Source organism: Pseudonaja textilis, chromosome 6 (assembly GCF_049901715.1).
Source record: "Pseudonaja textilis isolate UNSWEBS1 chromosome 6, rPseTex1.2, whole genome shotgun sequence".
NCBI classification, from domain to species: Eukaryota; Metazoa; Chordata; class Lepidosauria; order Squamata; family Elapidae; genus Pseudonaja; species Pseudonaja textilis.
In genome coordinates, this window is record NC_141995.1 from 11,471,552 (window position 1) to 11,494,318 (window position 22,767).

Consider the following 22,767-nt stretch of genomic DNA (forward strand, 5'->3'; position numbering starts at 1 on the left):
TCCCCAGACTCCAGGACTGGCCCATGTTCCTCCCCAACCTCCTCACTGTCCGAGTCCGCCAACAGCTCTGCTGGCCACTGGCGGGCCACAATAGTATCACACAAGTGTGCTGCATGGGGACCGGGGAACAACAGTTGTAATTAAAAAAACAAACCCAGGAGTATAATATCAGTAGCAGAAGATTGGGATTTTGCACATACAGGCTTAGAGAATTGTGACAGAAGCTATACCTGCAACCTTTATATAAATATAATAATTTTTAAAAGCCTGTTTGGGAGGACACTACATGGAATTCTGCAGAAGGGTGCCTCGTATGTCAGCAACAGTCTTGGTATTAGTGGAGATTGTATAGTATATTTTGTCAAGGTCATGCTATCCTTATTGTGGGCTCACCATAAACCTATATTTCATTGATTTTTGAATAAGCCACAGTTCATGCATGCCATACTCTGCCATAAACCACAATTGACAACCGATAGTATCTATAAAAATCCAGTAAATTAGAATATGTGTACTCCATGTAGAGTGCTTTTAACTTGGAGGAAAAGGGGTTTTTAATGTTTTATCTCCCTCTAGTGATGCAATTCCTCTTTTTCAAGGATGCATAAGCAACTATCAGACTCATATAATATCCGAGTGTATCCTTACTACTGAAATATGATTCTGTCTCTGTTTTCATTCCAGGAAGCTCTCTGTTTAAAAATTAAAGAACATGTGTGATTCAATGGACTTAAATCCTGCCTTCAGGGTGGCCATTGAATTCAGTATAATCGTAATTCTCTGCCATGAATAAATAAAGTTTGACCTTACCATAATTTCTACTATCTTATTTTACAAGAGTGCCATCTAGTGGACCTAGAGGGAGCCAACGTAATTTCCAAGGCTTTAGCTAACTGCGTTACTAGGGGGAAAAGGATAAATTGATTGAGCGATTGAATGATTAGTTGATTGGTTGGTTGGTCAATTGATTGATTGGTTTTTCCTGTGGTCACCTGATTTAGCGACACCAATTGTAATTTTCATGATATAAAATTGGCTGATCTTCCAATCTCACAAAGTGATATCAGAAGAATTTAGAGTTAGGGTTAGAAAAGAAATTTACTCAATTTATGGAAGGAGAGTTGGACTTTTTCTTTAAAGAGAATAAAAAAGAAGAAACTTCATTATAAAATGTATGGGATATAGCAAAGGCATATAACAGAGGACCCACCATAACATATGTGGGAAAGAGATATAAAAAGAAGAGACAAGTTCAAAAGAAATTAGAAAAGGAATATTAAAGGTTAGAGATGGAATTACAAAAAGACCCATAAAAAAGAACATAAAAAAATCAAATGGGCTTAAAGAAACATAAGTTGAATTTAATAGATAAAGAAGTACTAGCACAAAAAATTAACAGATCTAAACATTTTTTTAAAAAATGCAAACAAGCCAGGAAGATGGTTGGCATATAGACTGAAAAAAGGAGAAAGAAAAGAAACTGATTTACCAACTAATAGATGATGGTTGATTGAGTGATTGAATGATTGGTTGATCAATTGATTGATTGGTTGATTGATTGATTGATTGATTTTTTCCCTGGGGTTACCTGATTTAGCAACATCAATTTTAATTTTCAAGGTAGAAAATTGGCTGGTCTTCCAATCTCTCAAAGTGATATCAGAATAATTTAGGAATTGATTAGGAATCTTTTTGGAAATACAGAGGTATAGACTACGCTGGAAGCAAAAGAAATCAATTAGTAAAAGAGAATAGTAAGCCACCTCTGAACTGTTGTGGTAACTCTGTATAGAGGTGAAAGTTTCATGAAATCATTGTCTTTTAATTCAACTTGATGGGGACTTTAGTCCTTGACTTACAACAAAAAACTTACCAACCATTTGAAGTCACTAAGGATCCCGTCCCCCAAAAAGGTACTTACAATCTGAATTTGAAGTTCTGGTGGTCACTGCCACCCTCAGCCCCCAAACCACATGACTGCATTCTGGGCATTTGGCAGCTGGCTTGAAGACGAGTCAGAAAGAGGGCTGTGAAAATATTTACAGACCCCTCACATCCCAGACATAAACTGTTTCAACTCCTACCCTCAAAATGACACTATAGAGCACTGCACACAGAACAACTAGACACAAGAACAGTTTTTTTCCCGAATGCCATCTCTCTGCTAAACAAATAATTCTCTCCACACTGTCCAACTGTTTACAAGGTCTGCACTACTATTACCATTAATCTCATCACTCCTTATCACCCATCCCCTCCCACTTGTGACTGTATCATTGTAACTTTGTTGCTTGTATCCTTATGATTTATATTGACTGTTTCCTAGTATGATTTGATTGCTTATAGTATCCTATGACTATTATTAAGTGTTGTACCTTATGATTCTTGACCCTTGACTAATGTATCTTTTATTTTATGTACACTGAGAGCAATTGTACCAAGACAAATTCCTTGTGTGTCCAATCATACTTGGCCAATAAAGAATTCTATTCTATTCTATTATATTCTGAATGTATGACTGTTTGCAGTGTCCTGCTCAGATGACGATAGTTTATGAGGATTTTGCCAAAACATTTAAGCAAAAATGCCCCCAGAGTAAACAATGACCATGGTGTTTTACAACCAAAAAAGGCTGTAAGGTCAAATCGGTCACGTGTGTGACCCGCGTTACGACCAACACAACTTAAGACCACAAGAGGCAGTCTCCATTATGGTCATAAGTCAAGGAATACATGCCAGTTTCTAACCACTGCAAGTTTGATCATTGGTCCATGGGGATGCATAAGTGTGCAAACAGTCATCATTCACGTTTTTTAAGCATTGTTGTGACATCAAACGGTCACTAAATGAACTGGTGTAAGTCGAGGACTACCTGTGTAAAGGTTTTCTGAGTAGGTAATATGACTTGCTTTAGAAGCATCCAAAGAGATCCACAATGGATATGAGATGTTCAGAGATCTAATCTTACGTTTACAAGTGGATATTTTTCTGTTCCATTCCTGCAGAAATACAGACGTCCACACAGTGGCCTCACTGTTGAAACTCTACCTCAGGGAGTTGCCGGAGCCGGTTATCCCATATTCCAAATATGAAGAGTTTCTCTCCTGTGCCAAAATGCTCAGCAAAGAAAAGGAAACGGTGAGCTTGGTCTCTCGGTTTGGATTTATGTTAGCACCAGAGGTGGTAATCAGCAGGTTCTGACCAGGTCTGGAGAAGCGGCCATTTTGAGTAGTTTGGAGAACTGGCAAATCCCACCTCTGAATGGCCCCGCCCCCATCTATTCTCTGCCTCCCATTGAGTCCCAGCTGATTGGCTGGGTCTTCTTTTGCACAGGAGAACAGAGCTGGAAAGCAGGTTAGTGGGGTGGGGAGGGAATGGGATGTTGCAGTATCCTTCTCCTGCCAAGCTCGCCAAGCCACGCCCACCAAGCCACACCCACAGAACTGGTAGTTTAAAAACATTGAATCCCACCACTGGTTAGTACCCAAATCCTCTTATCTTATCTGGGGATTTCTACCTGAATTTAGTTCCTAAATATTTTCATGGATGCTGGAAATGTCTCCATGTTCACTTTTTTTTCCTTACACATTCAAACAGGGGCTGAATGAACTAGCAAAGCAAGTGAAGAATTTGCCGCTCGTCAACTTTAATCTACTCAAGTACATTTGCAGGTAAATCATCCTGACAAAAAAAAAGATCATAATATGGCTGTGTCCAATATATTATTAGACAGGCCAATTGTTTTCAGTGCTTTTATTAGGATAATTGCAGACTGGTGTGGGTTTTTTTGTCTGAATCCTTATTACAAGTATATGGAGTCTACAATCTCTGAGAATTGGCTGGGAATGTGGAGACCTCAAGTCCCATCACACCAGAGGAAGCCACACTGAGGAAATCTCACAATTCCATCCACTTCTATTTTGTATTTAGTGGCTAAGACATGGAGCTTGTCGATCAGAAAAGTCGGCAGTTTGGCGGTTTGAATCCCTAGTGCCGCGTAAGGGAGTGAGCTCCCATTACTTCTCCCAGCTTCTGCCAACCTAGCAGTTCGAAAGTATGTAAAAATGCAAGTAGAAAAATAGGGACCAATTTGGTGGGATGGTAACAGCATTCTGTGTGCCTTCGGCGTTTAGTCATGCTGGCCACATGACCACAGAGACATCTTCGGACAGCGCTGGCTCTTTAGTTTTGTAACAGAGATGAGCATCGTCTCCTAGAGCCGGAAACGATTAGCACATATGTGCGAGGGGAACCTTTACCTTTAGTAATTTCCCAGATTATGATTACCAGAACTGCAATGCCTAGTCTAAAGGTCTTCAGATAGGCTGGTTTGTTACTATCATCCTCTACAACAGGGATATCAATTTCAAGGCCTGTGGGCCGGATTCAGCCCACAGGGTGCTTAGATCTGGCCCACGGGGTTTCCCTCGAAACAGCAAAGGACCAGCCTGCGGTGCCTCTGCTCGTGAAAATGGAGCTTCTTTGCTTTTTTCTGGCAGAGAGCTAGCAAAACAAACTAAAAGCAAAACAAAAGGAGAAATGTTTCCCCTTTTGCATTTGAGCATGCCAAGAAGGGTCAGGAAAGGAGAAAGGGAAAGAGGAAAGACAAAGAACAAGAAAGAAAGATGGGAAGAAAGCACAAAAGGAAGAAGAAGGAAAGAGGGGAGGGAAGAAGAAAGGAGAATTATATTATAGCCAGATCAATGGAATCAATAGAGCCAACATAAGTCCCAATGGTTTCAACAAATCCATTTTATGCCTGGACACATCTGGATTCAATGCCATATGAACAAATATAGAGACAACATGAATAAGACAAGAATTTAGGTGAAACTAGGTGAAGAGCAGTTATTTTCCTGGAATCTAGCCAAAACTTTCTGATGCTCTTCTAGTTTTGATCTTTGCTTCCTTTTGACTTTATATTCCATTTCTTTTTCCTTTTTTTTTCCAAATTCAAGCAAGGAAATTTTCTGTGGACTAAAGTAGACAAAATATAATCCATTGCAAGCAGGGATGATTCAAAGATAACAGGAAATGAGAATCTGATCAACCCTTGGAGAATAAGGGACAATAAGGGAATTTATGTTCCTCCTCCAAGAATTATCTGTCTTTCTCCATTTCTCCCCCAAAGATATTCCCTGTGTCTTTTCCCTACCTACAATATAAAAGGAGCTCCAGAGAATCAGGCAATCCCATTCAAGACAGGCAATCCAGTTCAAGATTGTAGCAGAGGTTGTGCACAGTGATGCAATTCAACTGGTATAATAACCGGTTCAGTGATCCACAGGCAGAGCATTTAGAAAATACCATTTTTAGCTATAATACTTACCTTCTGCTGCATCTCCGGTGAGCAAAACAGCTGATGTGCGGCAAACCACTCTGCCGGGCGAATCAGCTGTGCTCAAAAACAAGGAAATAAAGCACAGGAAAAGGGCAGAACACGGTGGGCAGGGCCAAATGATCACCAAAATTACCAGTTCACTCAAACCAGTCCAAACCTGTAGAATCCAACCCCTGGTTCTGCAGCTTATTTTTAAAAGAATTTATGTATGTGATTCCTAATTCTATTTAGCATGATCCATCTAATGAGATCCTGTCATCACATGTGACTGAATCCTGGACTTTCACTCTCTTCCTGCCCTACCTACCCCTGATTCCTTGAATTTCTGAACAGATTCTTGGATGAAGTTCAGTCCTATTCTGGAGTCAACAAAATGAGTGTGCAAAATCTTGCAACCGTGTTTGGCCCCAACATCCTACGTCCTAAAGTAGAAGATCCTCTGACAATCATGGAAGGTAAGTAGATGAGGATGAAAATAATAAGGCAAATTGTCCAAATGGCATGAACTGTTTTGAAAGATTAAGATACTTCATGAACTCTGTAGTTGGGCAGAAGGTTCTTTTCTCATCCCAAGTTAAATGTGTAGAAATTATCTGAAACAGATGCTGGAAGTTTACATGTTTGCTAGGTGGCATGGCAAAATTGTACAACTGTCATCCCCAGTACAAGTAATCCTCAACTTACAACAGTTCATTGAGCGACTGTTCAAAGTTACAGTGGCACTCTTCTCCCAAGCGGCCTGCTCATTCTTTGCTGTTCTCACCTTCTCTCCACTCTCTGTGCTCTCGGATCAGAAGGGGGTGGTCCTTGCCTGAGCTCTGTCTCTCATGGTCATCTTGCCCCTGTTCCTCCCTGTCTACAAGCTGTCCTAATCCTGAAAGTCCCTGGCTTTCCCCATTTTCCTCCGAAGCCAACGAAACTGCCCCTTCAATCTCTGTTGGCTCAGGTTCCAGCTCATCTTCCCCCGCAGATTCAGGCTCCAACAGGAGTATAACAGCCTGGGGATTGGGGACCCCTTATGTAATGGTATCTGAGAAGGACCTTGGGAGATAGGAGGCAAAACATGTATTCGCTAACTGGTGTGTAAAAGATATCTCAGCTCACAAGAGTGAGGAAAGTTGTGGAAAATATGTTAGAAGGGACCCCGCCTAGTTTTCTAGAAAGTAAAATGGAAGGAATGGAGAAATATCTCAAAGGTACTGTTTCAAAAGGCAACTGGAGTTTGTGTTTGTTTCGTTACCCAAGAAGCTTCTCATCAGTTCTGATGAGAAGTGAAACATCTTCAAGGAAGAACATAGAAAGTTCCAGTTGCCTATTGCAAAAGCGTCTTTGAGACATGACTGAGAATGATTGAGTATCTCCATAGATGAGTGGAAAAATACTTTCAGTCTTACAAGATTCTGTTAATATAACCTGACAATGAAGACAGGATTAGTAATTCTGGTTGGGCTCTTCTCTGGACTAGTTCACAGGATTGTTCACATAGATCAGGGGTGTCAAACTGGCAACCTGTAGGCCCAGTGAGTGATGTCATGTGCAGGCCATGCCCGCTCCAGCTCCGCGAAGGGGGAAAACATTGTGAAACATCACGTGACAGGACGAGTTTGACCCCCGTGACATAGATATTCTCATTTGCCTAGAGCTCCTTAAATAATCCAGACAGTAATTATACATAGCAACAAAATAAATTAAAATAATCTGCCCTTCCCTCGTTTCTTTACAGTTATGGAACTCAATGCCATATGATGAAATCCAGATACTATGGATAACAGGAGGGATAAAATTATTGTCCTTCTGCCCTTGCTCTCTCTCTCTCTCTCTCTCTCTCTTACTGTTACGTAACTCTTTCCAGCTCAAGGGATCTGTGATTCTAGCTGGACACCATTGGAAAAACTAGATCTGGTTTCACAGAACGCAGGTCTGCTTATCCTGCACATTTTTAGTAATTTAGAATACTGCGGGGAAGGTTTTACATTTCAGTGGTTTGATAATACCAATATTAATAAGCTTTTATGCCGCTGGAATGATAAATAAATAAACATACTGGTAAATATAAATACATGAGGGACTCTGGGATGATTTTTGTTTGGAAGAATTGTGAACTCAATTGAGTTCTGGTAGACTAATACATTGGTAGTCTTAGAACTAATTCTAAATATGTATGTAAGGATAGGTGCATGAAAATTAATTTTACAGTGGAACCAATTCTGGGGGAATGTGGTAGCCTCTGCTTTGCCAGATGAGTTCAAGCAGACATATTGGAGAGGAATGTAAATTCCTGCACCGAGAAAATGGTTGAATGTAGTGAACTAAATGATCTTTTCAAACTCTGTGCTTCTGTTCCAAGTTAATTGATCTCTGGGTTCTAGTTAAAAACCAGAATCCTTCCTCCCAGACCTAAAGACTCCCCAGCTCTTTATTAGATAGTCTCTAGCATTGGTGAGCATGGCATTGCTTGGTGGGTGTCGCTAAATGGGTATGGCAAGGGATACCGTAAAATCTCCATTCCCTCCCCCACCCCACTAACCTGCTTTCCAGCTCGGTTCTCCTGTGCAGGGCAACAAAGGAAGACCCTGCTGGGACTCAGGAGGCAGAGAATAGATGGGGGCGGGGCCAGTTAGAGGTGGGATTTGCCAGTTCTCCGAACTACTCAAAATTTCCACTACCGGTTCTCCAGAACTGGTCAGAACCTGTTGAACACCACCCTCTGTATATATCGCTTCCTCTTTTATTTGTAAGGTGTTCAGGATCATTGAGGAGTCAGGGGACACAAAAATACAGAAATGTGAATGGATGGATGGATGAATGGATGGACGAATAAATAGATTTTAACATTTATCAGGTTTACACTATAAAAAACACTTTGAAAATATGCTTTAAATGGCCACTCGAAGAACACCACCTTAATTTTACTTTGAGAAATATGGAAGACGGTGGGGAGGATTGTGAAGTGCGATATTCCATGTTCCACATGAAAGCTCCATAAATTAAAGACAAGGAGCCGTGCTGTTTGGCTTTCAGTAGTGTCTGAAGAAAGCAGGCTGGCAATTCATTATCTGCATCTCGAATGACTTCCAGGAATCCACTTTGATTTATAATACCAGCAGCAACATAGTCTCTACTCAAAGATTGGGATGCACTTTAGAGGCTGCTCCAAGTTTTGCTCCCGAGTGTTTACTTATACTGATATTAGATTAATTTCACAGGTCTTTTCATTAGAATGTGCTGTTACAGTTGGCAGAATTAACTTTGTAGCTGTGGGAGCCACGGAGCTTCACCCTCTTCCTTCTGAAGGTTTCTGAGGTGGACCGGAGACCCTCCAGCCATCTGGAAGTGAACGTCAATAATTATAATTAGACCATTCATCTCTCTGCTCTGTATGGCTCTGCTCCCACCATGTTCTCCCAGAGTTCCTTAAGGGTTTCTTTCTTTGGTTACTTGTTTTGTTCTGGTGTGAAAAATGAATCTTTTCCATACTGTGCAATCCATGGAGGGACACGTTGAATGGGCTAAACAGGGATGCAAGAATGGAGTTTGTTCTGTATGTAATATGGACTTCAGTCGGCTGCCTTGTCTTAACAACCCTTCATAATTCTAAACCGGTGTGGCTATTTTCGATGCAGATTCTGAGAATTTTAGTCCAGTGATCAGGCAGTAATATTGGTACATTTTTAGAATAAATGTGGCACTAATAAAATGGAAACATAACACACACACACACACACACAGAGAGAGAGAGAGAGAGAAAGAGAGACAGAGGGGTAGGGAGAGGAAGACAGAGAAAGAAAATGAGAGAAACAGAGAGAAGAGAGAGAGAGAGAAAGAAAGAGAGGAGGAAGAAAGAGAGAGAGAAGAGTAAGAGAGGGTGAGAGGAGGAGAGAGAGAGAGAAAGAGAAAGAAAGAGAAGAGAGGGGAAGAGAGAAAGAAAAAGAAAGAAAGAAAGAAAGAAAGAAAGAAAGAAAGAAAGAAAGAAAGAAAGAAAGAAAGAAAGAGGGAGAGAGAGAAAGAAAAGAAGAGAGAAAAAGGGGAGGAGAGAGAAAGAAAGAGAGAAAGAGAAAGAAACAGAAGAGAGAGGGAGAGAGAGAGGGAGAGAGATAGAGTCAGAGAGAGACAGCATAGCATCATAGTCCTCATAGCTTCATAGTTCCCCAGAAGTTTAGAAGTTTAGAAGAATGTCCGGGTGAACACCAACCTGGATTGGTCTGGACTTCATTTGGTCCTGGATTTGGACCTGTTTCTGCTTTGTTCCTGGAGGAACAGGCTGTGCCAGCTTTGTGTTGCCAGCCATGCCTTCCACATCAGCCACACCTGTGGGCCTGGTGGTGTTTGCTGAGGCCACCACCCCTCTATATGCTGTGTGCTCTGACATCTCTCCCACTGTGGACATTTTTCTTTGGTGGGGGTTTGTTGGCAGCTGTGTTGGGGGGAAATGGCAGAGGGGCTTGGAGAACCTCCTGCAGGTGCATATAAACCATAAACATTGATTTTTATTTTGCAACTTATGGAATCAGAGATGAGAACGAGAGCAGAAGCGACTCTTGCTGGTCTAGTCTTGCTGTTTTGAAGCTCTATATATCATCTTTTTATCTAGTCTGTAACAGCATATGATGCATCAAGGTTCATGCTGTTTACCCACTGAATCCAAGCAACTGAGCAATTCATAGGCAAGTGAAGCACGTCAACAATATTTAGTTCTTGTCACTTTTTCTTCGATGCCCTCAGCATACAGCGTTGGCCTTCATCTCCAGATAAAGCAAAACAAGCGCAACAGCCCTTTAAAATCTACCCATCTATCCTATCTTCTAAAATAATTTAATGGAATCTATTTAAAGAGCTAATGGCTGTCTCGATTCAACTTCACACTCACTGCTTTCTACCCGATTACAGAAAAACATTCACTGGGAGATTAGGACAGACTGTCAAACTTCATTTACCGCTGGAAATCACAGGACTTTTTAGTTGAGTTATTCTGTGAGAAGTGAGACTCTAATCACTTCTTTTCCTAGGTTGCTCTCTTCTTAAAGTGGGATGGATGGAGAGGGAGGGAGGGAGAGGGGAAGAGAGAGAGAACCTATTTTGCACCAAGACTATTTTATGCGATATAAACTTTAGGTATTGGAGATTTAATAGCTGACCAGCTGTGGTAAGGCTGCTGTAAATGCTGATGCAGGGTATTGCCACTTTAAGAAGCTGTCTATATAAAGGAGGCCATGAGGGGGTGTATCTCTCTCTCCTCATGTTCTATCTTCATTGTAGTTCACCATGCAGAGTAATGAAGACTGATTGCTTGCTTGGTATGTGCCTAATGCGTATATGTGTGTATATAGCAGTCTTGTATGTAAACCATTGTTAAAAGACAAAGCCTCTGTGTGCTGTGTTGTGCTCCTGGGTTGTCTCACAATATTAGTCATGCTGCAAACACTCTGACAGAAACAACATTGGTGTTTTCAAGAAGGAAGTCAAATACACATATCCCAGGTTAATGTTGCAGGATCCAATCTGAGTTGATCACTGGGATCAGAGGTTTAATTTTCTGAGATTTTAGACTCTCAACATTCTGGTAAGAGAGAAGTTCCCTGAGGATGGGCTCCAGCACCAGTCTGAAAGCTTGGAAGACTAAACCTCTGGTCCCAGAGACCAACCCAGATTGGATCCTGCATCATTGGTGCTTTGCTTATGGCGAAAGAGGATTGCAAGAACTTTCTAGAACAGGGGTGTCAAACTCCATATCACTGAGGGCTGCATGAGGGTTGTGTTTGACCTTGGGGGAGTGGAGCGGCCAGGGTGGGTATGGCCAGCTCAACATCACTCGTGTTAGGGGTGCCTGTGGTGGCCTGAGTATTCTGCCAGTGAAAATGGGCTCCCGAGCTCCGTTTTCAGCTGTGACAGCCTGGCAGAAGCACCTTTGCTGTTTCCAGGATGGCCCTGTGGTCCAGATCTAAGTACCCCATGGCCCAAATCCAGCCTCTGAGCCTTGAGATTGACACCCCTGTTCAAGATGAAAAAGACTTTTTTTTTCATTGGAAAAGAAACCCACTGTCATTCCCCTGTCTGAGTCTGAATCTGAGGAGAAAGAGGAACAGCTGAGAGTGATTGGGAGTGTGGCTACATTGGCTTTGGAGGAAACTGGGGAAGGGCGAAGTCAGGCTGGGCAGAGCAAGGAAGAGATAGAACAAGGGAGAGAGGGTTCAGAGGAAGACCAAGGCCCACCCCCTCTTCATCCTAGGGCACACAGGGAAGAATGGAGAAGAGAGCAACGTGGGTTGCATGGCTTATGAGGGAGGAAAGGGCCCTGATTCCCTTCAGAAGGCACACCTGGGGAGGGAGTTTAAAGGATAACCAGTTGGGAGGGGCGCTTGTTGTGAATAAATGTTGAGTTTATCTTGTGTTGGCTGCTGTTATGACTTCCTGGAAGTCATAACTGGTTTGATTTACTGCCTTGTTACTTCATTTCTGGAACTCCATATCTTGTTCTACCAGATTTATTACCTTATTTTGCCTTAATGGATTTATAGTTTAAACTTTTCAGTTTACAATGTTTGGACTAGAATATCTGCAGCCAAAGGCTGGTGCAGGCTTGCGGGAGAGTTTTTCTCCAGACCAGAAAGTAACCAGCACATTGGGGTCAAAGTTGCAGCTAATAAAGGGACCCATACTTATTCACTGGCTGAGTTGCCTTTGTGCCACGCCCCGGGTCATCACACCCACCACGAGACAGTGGATCTCATGCAAAGATAAGGCTGGGTGCAAAGTATATGCAAACGTAGCTTTTCTTTTTCAAAAATTATGGCATGCTGAACCTGGATTTGTTTGTGTTCTTTTCCATTAGGTACTGTGGTGGTTCAGCAATTAATGTCCATGATGATAAGTGAACATGAGCTGTTGTTTCCCAAGGATGCAGAGTCTCAAAGTGGACAGGAGGTTTGCAACAACAACAACGAGGTCCAAAAGAAAGTGATCATCGGTCAGCTGCAGAACAGAGAGAATAATAATACCAAGGAGTCGTCCCCTGTAAGGCAATGTTCATGGGACAAGCCTGAATCCCCTCAAAGAACCATGGTGGACAATGGTTCTCCTACAGCTCAGCCCGGAAGCAAATCAAACAGTCCAAGGAACAGCATTCACAAACTGGACATGACCAGGAGTCCACCCCTTACAGTGAAAAAGAACCCGGCATTTAATAAAGGGAGTGGGATAGTCACCAACGGCTCCTTCAGCAGTTCTGTAGAGAGTCAGGAGAAAACGTCACCCTCGCTACCCAACGGTACCTTGCAGAGCAGAAGAACATCTTCTCTGAAAGGGCCAGTAACCAAAATGGGCACGCACAGCATGCCGAACGGAGGGGTGAGGATGGGTATCTCCAGCACTGATGCCCACAGCAACTCTTTGAACAGTCGTTGCCAGAGCTGGATGCCTAATGGGTATGTGACCTTGAGAGACAACAAGCAGAAGGAGCCCATGAGTGACTCTGGCCAACACAACAGACTTTCCACTTACGACAACGTGCACCAACAGTTCTCGGCAGTGAATGCTGAAGATAAGCAGAGTGTGGACAGTGCAACTTGGTCTACATCCTCGTGTGAGATATCCCTCCCAGAACATTCCAACTCCTGCCGCTCATCCACCACCACGTGTCCCGAGCAGGACTTTTATGGGAGCAATTTTGAAGACCCAGTTTTAGATGAGCCCCAACAGGACAATCTCCTGAACCTGGCTGAGGGTGAGAGCAAAGTTGAGCGGAGAAGCGTGGGGGGACGAAGCAGCAGGGCTACAAGCAGCAGTGACAACAGTGAAACCTTTGTGAACAACACAGGCAATCACAGTGCTTTGCACAGCCTGGTGTCCAGCTTAAAGCAGGAAATGACCAAACAAAAGCTGGAGTATGAAACGAGGATAAAAAGGTAAGATTTCGGCAGAAGAAATTTCGGAAGCCAAGGGATAAGCTGGTTGGGGGATTATGAGAAATGGACTCCATTACTGGCATATAGCAGTTTAGGGCAGGGGTCTCCAACCTTGGCAACTTTAAGCCTGGTGGACTTTGAACTCTGGCTGGGGAATTTTGGGAGTTGAAGTCCACCAGGCTTAAAGTTGCCAAGGTTGGAGACCCCTGGTTTAGGGAACTGACTGATTTACAAAGTAGTGCTGGAGGTACAGAAATCTCCACCTGTGGTTCCATACTTAGAGGCAAAGGATTTGCTCATTGGGTTAGATTACAACTTCAATTTCAACCAGACTGGTAGATCATTCTTATTCCAAGTGAGTCCATCTAGATCAGAGGCACAGACGAGGTTCCCAAAACGACACATCATCCCCCCGCAAAAAATGTTCAGCTTCAATCTGAGTCCTTCCAAAACTTGTCAGCAAATTGTAATTTTTCATGGGTCATATGAAGAAAACTATATGGGGAATTAAATTATGATATAATTTACATGTAATTATAGCATTGCTTTTTCCCCTAGCCTCATGTGTTTTTAAGAGTGTGGCCATAACTCAACACCAAAGACTAAATGTGTCCTTAAGTCCCTTTTCCAGGTTGCCTCATCTCGGTCACATACTGTAGATCTAGTGTCACAATTTGTAGAACATAAATCAGTAGCACCTCTTGTGTGATTTAAAAATAGGGAACGAATGAATGAATGAACGAATGAACAAACGAATGAATGAATGAATGAATGAATGAATGAGAGAAAGAGAAAGGAAGGAACGAAGGAACGAAGGAAGTCCATTTCGTCTACATACAGCTGGTTTTCAATAAATCTTACTGTCTTTCATTGAATTAACTATACATTATCATTATGATGAGTAACCAAAGCTACTTTCTTCAATTGCCCTGAAGTGGGATGGCAGCCACAGGTAAAGGTTGTAAACATAGCTTTTATATGATACTGATGCCGTCACACAACTATCCATGATAAACCTCTGTTTAAAATCAAAGAATTCAAAATTGTTTTGAACACAAACAATTTAAGTTGTTTGTATTTCTTCCTGACTAAAGAGAGGAAATGCCAATATATTATAATCTTTGCTTCATGACCATAATTGAGACTGGCAACTTTGTCACTAAATGACCACATCCCATGACAGCGCTAGATTTACAATATCACTTCCACTTCAATCATTAACAGTGGTGAGATTCAAAAATTTTTACTATTAGTTCTGTGGCCGTGGCTTGGCGGGTTTGGCAGGGGAAGGATATACTGCAAAATCTTCATTTCCTCCCCACTCCAGGGGAAGGATACTGCAAAATCTCATTCCCTCCCTGCCCCACTAACCTGCTTTCCAGCTCCGTTCTCCTGTGCAGGGCAATCAAAGAAGACCCAGCCAATCAGCTGGAACTCGGGAGGCAGAGAAAAGATGGGGGTGGGGCCAGTCAGAGGTGGGATTTATTGGTTCTCTGAACTACTCAAAATTTCTGCCACCAGTTCTCCAGAACTGGTCAGAACCTGCTGAATATCACCTCTGGTCATTAAGCAAATGAGCCCTGGTCATTAAGCAAAACACCATGTGACTGCAACTTGCGAGCTCATTGCTGACTTCTCCATTGGCTCTGCTTGTGAGAAGGTAGCTATGAAATGTATGAATTGGGATCACAGGACTACAGGATGCTGCAATAGTCAAAAGTGTGAGGATTGGTCTTAGGGTTACTTTTTCAGTATCGTTGTGACTTCAAAATGGTTTCTAAACGGGGGACTTGTTTAGCAAGAACTACCTGTGGTCAGGTGAGTTAGAATTGCGGTACATGGGCCTTTTAGATAGATGGAAAGTGGGGGGAAATCATTTAAATTATACATGGAATGACATAAAGCACTGAAAGAACAATGGGACAAGGAGGAGAAAGGTCAGCATTTAGCTTAATTTATCTCTTAGGGGATTATACATCACTCACATCTTCCATTCTGCCACCAAGTAATCTAAAAACTCCAGCATGAATACTAATGAATATCACAATTTATTTTGTTGGATGCCATGGGAGAGAGCTCAAGACACTTGGAAAAGGAAATGACATTTCAGAGTAGTAGTTGATGGGAAAGCCCCTCTTTAAAGATTGCTACTTCAAATTCATAGGAAGGTTTTAATGAGCTCGTGGGGGGGGGGGTGCTTTCTTTATGAAAAATTGCAAATGAGCCTCATAAACGACTTTAACATTTCAGTCATGAGATGGTTGTGTGTAAAGCTGGGGCCAAGAAAGACACAGCTTTTTTTAAAAAAATAAACAGTAAAAAATTGCATTGGGAGGAGGCCTTGCAGCTTTGGCTGTGTTGAGTTTTCCAAATATCTACCTCACCATTGGAGAAAGGAAGAACTTAAAATGTCTGAGCAACAGAAGATACAAGTAAGTGACATCTAGAGAATGTGACTTCTGGTCTTGGTAACAATAGCTTTCCATTGTTGTGTGCAATCCGAGATAGATAGATAGAATTCTTTATTGGCCAAGTGTGATTGGACACACAAGGAATTTGTCTTAGTGAAAATGCTCTCAGTATACACAAAAGAAAAGATGCATTCCTCAAGAGTCAAGAATCATAAGGTACAACACTTAATGATGGTCATAGAGTACAGTCAGCAAACAAATCATACTAGGAATACTCTTGACTCTCAACAAATGTATCTTTTCTTTTATGTATACAGAGAGCATTTGCACCAAGACAAATTCCTTGTGTGTCCAATCAGACTTGGCCAATAAAATAATTCTATTCTATTCTATTCTATTCTATTCTATTCTATTCTATTCTATTCTATTCTATTCTATTCTAGGAAACAGTCAATATAAATCATAAGGATACAAGCGACAAAGTTACAGTCATACAGTCACAAGTGGGAGAGATGGGTGATAAGAAGTGATGAGAAGATTAATAGTAATAGTAATGCAGACTTAGTAAAAAGTTGGACAGTGGACTAGAAAAATAAGACAGGCAAAAGTAGTTCCTTTTGGTTCTAAAGGAAATAATTTGACCACTGAAGTAGCTTTTTATGAAGATGTAAACAAGATCTTCAGTCAGGAATAGCAGCACCAGTTCCATATATTCATCCTTTGTTTTAAATCCAGTTTGTCGCCCCAAGCCACACAGGTTGGATTCATCTACCGAATTAAACCATAATTTGGTTTTGGTTTACCATGGCATGTAAATTTTGGCTGTTGGGACTTTGCATTTTGTGGAATGAAATCTGATGTTTGCCAAGGAGCAAACACCTAGTTTTTATCTAATTCTTTGCTCGTGTTCTGGCAAAGAGCCCTGGAAGTCACTTTAGCTGTTGCCTAAGGTGAGCGGAAACACATCCATGCATACCAGTGGTGGTAGTCTACCGGTTTGGCCTGGTTCGGCTGAGCCGATACTGGCAATGAGCAGCAAAGACCGAACCAGTTCTCTATGCTGCTGTGCTGTTGGGCCCTCCCACCCATCACCTACTCACCTTTGTCCTCTGCTTTTAAAGCACAGCTGCTTTGCACGGCACAGCAGAGTGCTGCCTGGCAGCTGCTGAAGCGACCGGGAGAGCGCAAGTTGGCACGAGGTGAGTTGACACACCTCTGCACCTGTGCAAACTAGTCAAAAGGGCCCAGCCGAGATTATACTACCCGAGGCTTCTCAGAAAACAACAACTGAATGAAAAACTGCTGGTGACCTTCTACCGCTGCACCATAGAGAGCAACTTAACTTACTGCACCTCTGTATGATTTGTCTACTTATTTGAAAGAGAATATAATGTTCAATAAACGCTTTCTGACATCTATTTGCTCAGCTCTGCAAAGTTTAGGAGGTCAAGAAATATTTGCTCCGAATGTATTCATTGCACTAACCTTTCCAATGGGGATAGTGATTTGGCTGATAAAATCATTCACACATCCTGTTGTTGAACCACTTTCAACCTGACAAACTTTGCAAGTGGGAGCATTTCTCTTCATCCTGACTCTTCTGGACTCCAGATACAATGGAAGACTCTTTGCCTGTGTATTGTCAAGGACAGACCACATTTGAAATCTCGAGGCCCCTATTGTGGACATATTCACAAACTAATGTCAGGACAAACTGATGAGATTACTTCTCATGTATTCTTTACCCAAAAAAGATATTCCCAGCAACCCAATTTTCTGTTTGCATAATAATTCTGTTTCATTACTCAGAATGCCTTTCTTTTTCTCTTCCATTCATTTCTGTCAACTTGTTGTTTCCATAACTTAGAACAGGCTGAATATTTTTTGCATCTGCTCATTCCATGTGTTCAACAGAACGGACACGCTCCAGGTACCTTCCTTGAAACAGGGCCACTTGGTGGGACCTAAGAAACATCCAGTGGGACGTGGTGCTCAGTGGCTAAGATGCTGAGCTTGTTGATCAGAAGGTCGGCAGTTCACTGATTCGAATCCCTAGTGCTGCATAATGGAGTGAGCTCTCATTACTTGTCCCAGCTTCTGCCAACCTATCAGTTCGAAAACACATAAAAAATGCAAGTAGAAAAGTAGAGACCACTTTGGTGGGAAGGTAACAGCATTTAGTCATGCTGGCCACATGACCACGGAGTCATCTTCGGACTGTGCTGGCTCTTCGGCTTAGAAATGGAGATGAGCAATGCCCCCTACATCCAGAAACGACTAGCACGCATGTCCAGGGGAACCTTTACCTTTACCTAGGAAACACCCTTTCTCTGTTTTTGTGCTTACCTGTGATAAGCCATGTCCACTGAGATTCAGATTGCTTTGACCCTGTTAACCTTTAGTGAGTGTTGGTATCAGGATGCTGATGAACTTGTCCTCCAAGTGTAATATATGTTGGTGTGTCCTATGCATGTTTGATTCTGCTTGTTGGTTGTTTTATCTGTTGTGTGCTGATTGGAATCAGTTTTTGTGAGTTTGACAGTGGGGAATTATCTCAATGCATACAATTTTGTCTATAAATGTTTGTAAGAGTGGAACACCTGCACAACCTAAGACCTTAGCATAAATATTTTAAAAAGACAAAGTTTCTTCACTCACAACTTCCGGAGGCAAGCCATTCCATTGATACATTGGTCTCCCTGTCAGGAAATTTCTCTTTAGTTCTAGGTTGGATGTCTCTTTAATAATCTTCCACTCATTATTGTTTTGGAGAATGACTCCTTCATCACTATGACAGCCTCTCAAGCATTGGAAGGCAGCTATCATATCACTCCTAGTCCTTCTGTTCATTAGACTAGACATACCTAGTTCCTTCAATCATTCCTATTTCCCTCCCTCCCTCCCTCCCTCCCTCCCTTCCTCCTTTCTTCCTTCCCTCCTCCCTCTTCTTCTCCCTCCCTCCATCCCTCCTTCCATCCCTTCCTCCTTCCTTCCCTCCCTCTTCTTCTCTCCTCCTCCTCCCTTCCTCCTCCCTCCCTCCCTTCCCTCCCTCCCTCTTCTTTTCCCTCCTTCCTCCCCCTTCCTTCCCTCCCTCTTCTTTTCCCTCCTTCCTCCTCCCTTCCTTCCCTCCTTCTTCTCTCCTCCTCCCTCCCTTCCTCCTCCCTCCCTCCCTTCCCTCCCTCCCTCTTCTTTTCCCTCCTTCCTCCCTCCCTTCCTTCCCTCCTTCTTCTCTCCTCCCTCCATCCTCCCTCCCTTCCTTCCCTCCTTCTTCTCTCCTCCCTCCCTCCTCCCTCCCTCCTTCCTCCCTTCCCTCCCTCTTCTTTCCCTCCTTCCTCCCTCCCTCCCTCCCTTCTTCTCCCTCCTCCCTCCCTTCCTCCTCCTTCCTCCTCCCTCCCTCTTCTTCCTCCTTCCTTCTTCCTCCCTCCCTCTCCTTCCCCTCCCTCCCTCCTTCTTTCCCTCCCTCCTCCCTCCTTCCTTCCCCCTCCTTCTTCTCTCCCTCCTCCATCCTCCCTCCTCCTCCCTCCTCCTCCTTCCCTCCCTCTTCTTCTTCCTTCCTCCTCCCTTCCTCCTTCCTTCCTTCCTCCCCTTCTTCTCTCCTCCCTCCTTCCTCCTTCCTTCCCTCCTCTTCTTCTCTCCTCCCTCCTTCCTCTTCTTCCCTCCCTCTTCTTCTCCCTCCCTCTCTTCTCCTCCCTCCTCCTCCCTCCTTCCTTCCCTCCCTCCCTCTTCTTTTCCCTCCTTCCTCCCTCCCTTCCTTCCCTCCTTCTTCTCTCCTCCCCTCATCCTCCCTCCCTTCCTTCCCTCCTTCTTTCTCTCCTCCCTCCTCCTCCCTCCCTCCTTCCTCCCTTCCCTCCCTCTTCTTTCCCTCCTTCCTCCCTCCCTCCCTCCCTCTTCTTCTCTCCTCCCTCCTCCCTTCCTCCTCCCTCCCTCCCTTCCCTCCCTCCCTCTTCTTTTCCCTCCTTCCTCCCTCCCTTCCTTCCTCCTTCTTCTCTCTCCTCCCTCCATCCTCCCTCCCTTCCCTTCCCTCCCTCCCTCTTCTTTTCCCTCCTCCCTTCCTCCTTCCTTCCCTCCTTCTTCTCTCCTCCCTCCATCCTCCCTCCCTCCTTCCTTCCTTCCCTCCCTCTTCTTCTCTCCTCCCTCCCTTCCTCCTTCCTTCCTCCTCTTCTTCTCTCTCCTCCCTCCCTCTTCTTTCCCTCCTTCCTCCCTCCCTTCCTTCCCTCCTTCTTCTCTCCTCCCTCCATCCTCCCTCCCTCCTTCCTTCCTTCTTCTCTCCTCCCTCCATCCTCCCTCCCTTCCTTCCCCTCCTCTTCTTCTCTCCTCCCTCCCTCCTCCCTCCCTCCCTCCTTCCTCTCCTTCCCTCCCTCTTCTTTCCCTCCTTCCTCCCTCCCTCCCTCCCTCTTCTTCTCTCCTCCTCCCTCCCTCCCTTCCTCCTCCCTCCCTCCCTTCCCTCCCTCCTCTCTTCTTTTCCCTCCTTCCTCCCTCCCTTCCTTCCCTCCTTCTTCTCTCCTCCCTCCATCCTCCCTCCCTTCCTTCCTCCTCCCTCTTCTTTTCCCTCCCTCCCTTCCTCCTTCCTTCCCTCCTTCTTCTCTCCTCCCCTCCATCCTCCCTCCCTCCTTCCTTCCTTCCCTCCCTTCTTCTTCTCTCCTCCCTCCCTTCCTCCTTCCTTCCCTCCCTCTTCTTCTCTCCTCCCTCCCTCTTCTTTTCCCTCCTTCCTCCCTCCCTTCCTTCCCTCCTTCTTCTCTCCTCCCTCCATCCTCCCTCCCTCCTTCCTTCCTTACATTTTTTAAATAAAACCATCCTGACTACCAAGAAAACTTACAGCAAGAAATTTTGAGATTCAGGCATCCAGAACAATCACAAAGGACAAAAAGAAGAAAAAATTAAATTTAACTCAAAATATTCTAAAAGAAAAAAGAAAATAGACATGAATAAAAGGAATAACAGGCCATAAACTTTCTATTTTTTATTCTGTAAAGTACCCAGAGCCATACAGGAATAGAAGAAAATATTTATAGCTCAGGATTGAACTGTGGTGTCCTTGGTGCTCTATGAGCTTGGTTGTTTTCTTACAGATGTTTCATTACTCAACTGGGTAACATCACCAATGCTAGCCTCTTGTACATAAACAAACAGAGAGCAAATCTCAGTGATGATATTACCTGGTTGGGTAATTAAACATCTGCAAGAAAACAACCAAGCCCAGAGAACAACAAGGTCTCCACAAAGCTAGAAGAATTGGCAGTCTGTGCAGGATCAGTGAGCTGAATCAATCTGACCTAAAACAGAGTCACCCAAGATTGAATAGATTTATATTCCTAAGAAGATACCAAAGTAGAGTCAAACAAGTGAGCAGATTCTGTAGAAGTTCTGTATCCGCTGATAGTACCTTGACAGCAAACCGAGATCTGTTCAAGTAATCTTCAGCTTTTGTTTAACTTGTACCTACTTTCCCTTCCCAGCCTTGAACAGCGGAATCTCTCACTGGAGACTGAAATGATGAACCTCCACGATGAATTGGATCAAGAGAAGAAGAAGTTTACGATGGTCGAAATCAAAATGCGCAATGCCGAGCGAGCCAAAGATGATGCGGAGAAACGGAACGACATGTTGCAGAAGGAGATGGAGCAGTTTTTCTCAACGTTTGGGGAACTGACCGTTGAGCCGCGTAGGACAGAGCGAGGGAACACCATATGGATTCAGTGAGGGCTGTTCCTGCCCCTGAAGAAGACTGTGGGATTCTGGGAAGAGGATAGCTGTGGTATTTTATTGCATTGTTTCTCAACCTTGGTGACTTGAAGGTGCGTGGACTTCAACTCCCAGAATTCCCCAGCCAGCATAGCTGAGGAAAAGATTTCTGGGAGTTGAAGTCCACGCACCTTCAAGTCACCAAGGTTGAGAAACACTGTTTTATTGTAACAGGTGGCTGGTCACCTGACTGAGGCTAGAACTCAATGTAATGTTACGAGACCTCCAGAGACTCTTCATAACTGCATCAACCCACCATGCGTCTGCAAGTTGCTTCTCAGTTGAGAAATCCTTACTCTTCAATCCATCATCATGCTACTGTTAAGTGTTACAGCAGGCTTTGGGCATCTAGATTTTAAATAGGCTATGTGGGACAGGGAGGGGCAGTACGATAGAAAGAAGCAAAAGATTATTTTAATGCAAGTCTTATATTTAAACTGTCAGATGTTAACTTCATTGCAATCCAGCTTTTCTCCCTTGCACTTAACATAGTAAGCTATTTTTGGCCTTGTGTTATAATCAGCTAATTTTGTATATTATTTCCCCCTCTGCCCTTGGGTTGCCCCATCACTGCAAAATTAATTATATAATATATATATATATATGTATAATATATGTATATTTATACACACACACCGTCACACACGAGTCTGTGTCTTTGCGTGTGTATATATATATAAGATGTTAGCTATTAAAACAAGCGGGAAAAAAAGTATTGTGTGATTGTGCTGTTTATGCCAATTGAGTTGCCCATGACCAAAAAGAAAAGAAGGAAAAAAATGTAAATAATTTTATAAATATAGAACATGAGCATCGACTATGTTTGTTTTATTTTCCCTTTTTTTCCTTTGCATTTCTAATATTTCGTTTATAGCTGTCAATCCTGACCTGTGCACTTGCATCTTCAAAAATCTCTCCTATAGTCACTTCAGGGGTGGGATTCAGCCAGTAAAGACTGGTTCGGGCAAACCGGTAGTTCCAGCAATCAGTTGGCCCCGCCCACCTGCCCCTGCCCTAGTCTGTCCTTTATTTCCGTGTTTTGAAGCCCAGCTGATTCATGCAGCATAGCGGATTGCTGCGCTTCAGCTGTTTTACTCACCAGGGCTGCAGCAAAAGGTACATTTTAGAGGCAAATGGCTGTCTTTAAAATGCTGCGCATGCGCTCACCAAACTAGTTGTTACACTGGTTGAATCCCAGCACTGGGTCACTAGAATAGAATAGAATAGAATAGAATAGAACAGAACAAAGAATCATACCCAGAGAGAAATCATCCAGATGCCCTAAGCTTTATGGTCTCCCCAAGATACACAAAGAAGGAACCCCACTTAGACCAATAGTCAGCTCCATAGGCTCACCTCTACAAAACCTAGC

General features: G+C 43.3%; 1 protein-coding gene across 3 annotated transcripts in view; it reads left to right on the top strand.

Moving 5' to 3' along the window:
* Positions 1-22,213, top strand: part of ARHGAP24 (Rho GTPase activating protein 24) — a 385,919-nt gene extending 363,706 nt beyond the window's left edge. For all 3 annotated transcript variants that reach the window (XM_087935845.1, XM_087935846.1, XM_026698360.2), the window contains 5 exons: positions 3,006-3,138; positions 3,598-3,671; positions 5,675-5,796; positions 12,171-13,242; positions 21,110-22,213. In XM_087935845.1, the coding sequence (XP_087791971.1) occupies positions 3,006-3,138; positions 3,598-3,671; positions 5,675-5,796; positions 12,171-13,242; positions 21,110-21,353 (1,645 nt within the window). In that variant the 3' untranslated portion in view covers positions 21,354-22,213. The remainder of the gene's footprint in view (positions 1-3,005; positions 3,139-3,597; positions 3,672-5,674; positions 5,797-12,170; positions 13,243-21,109) is intronic.
* Positions 22,214-22,767: the final 554 nt, after the last annotated feature.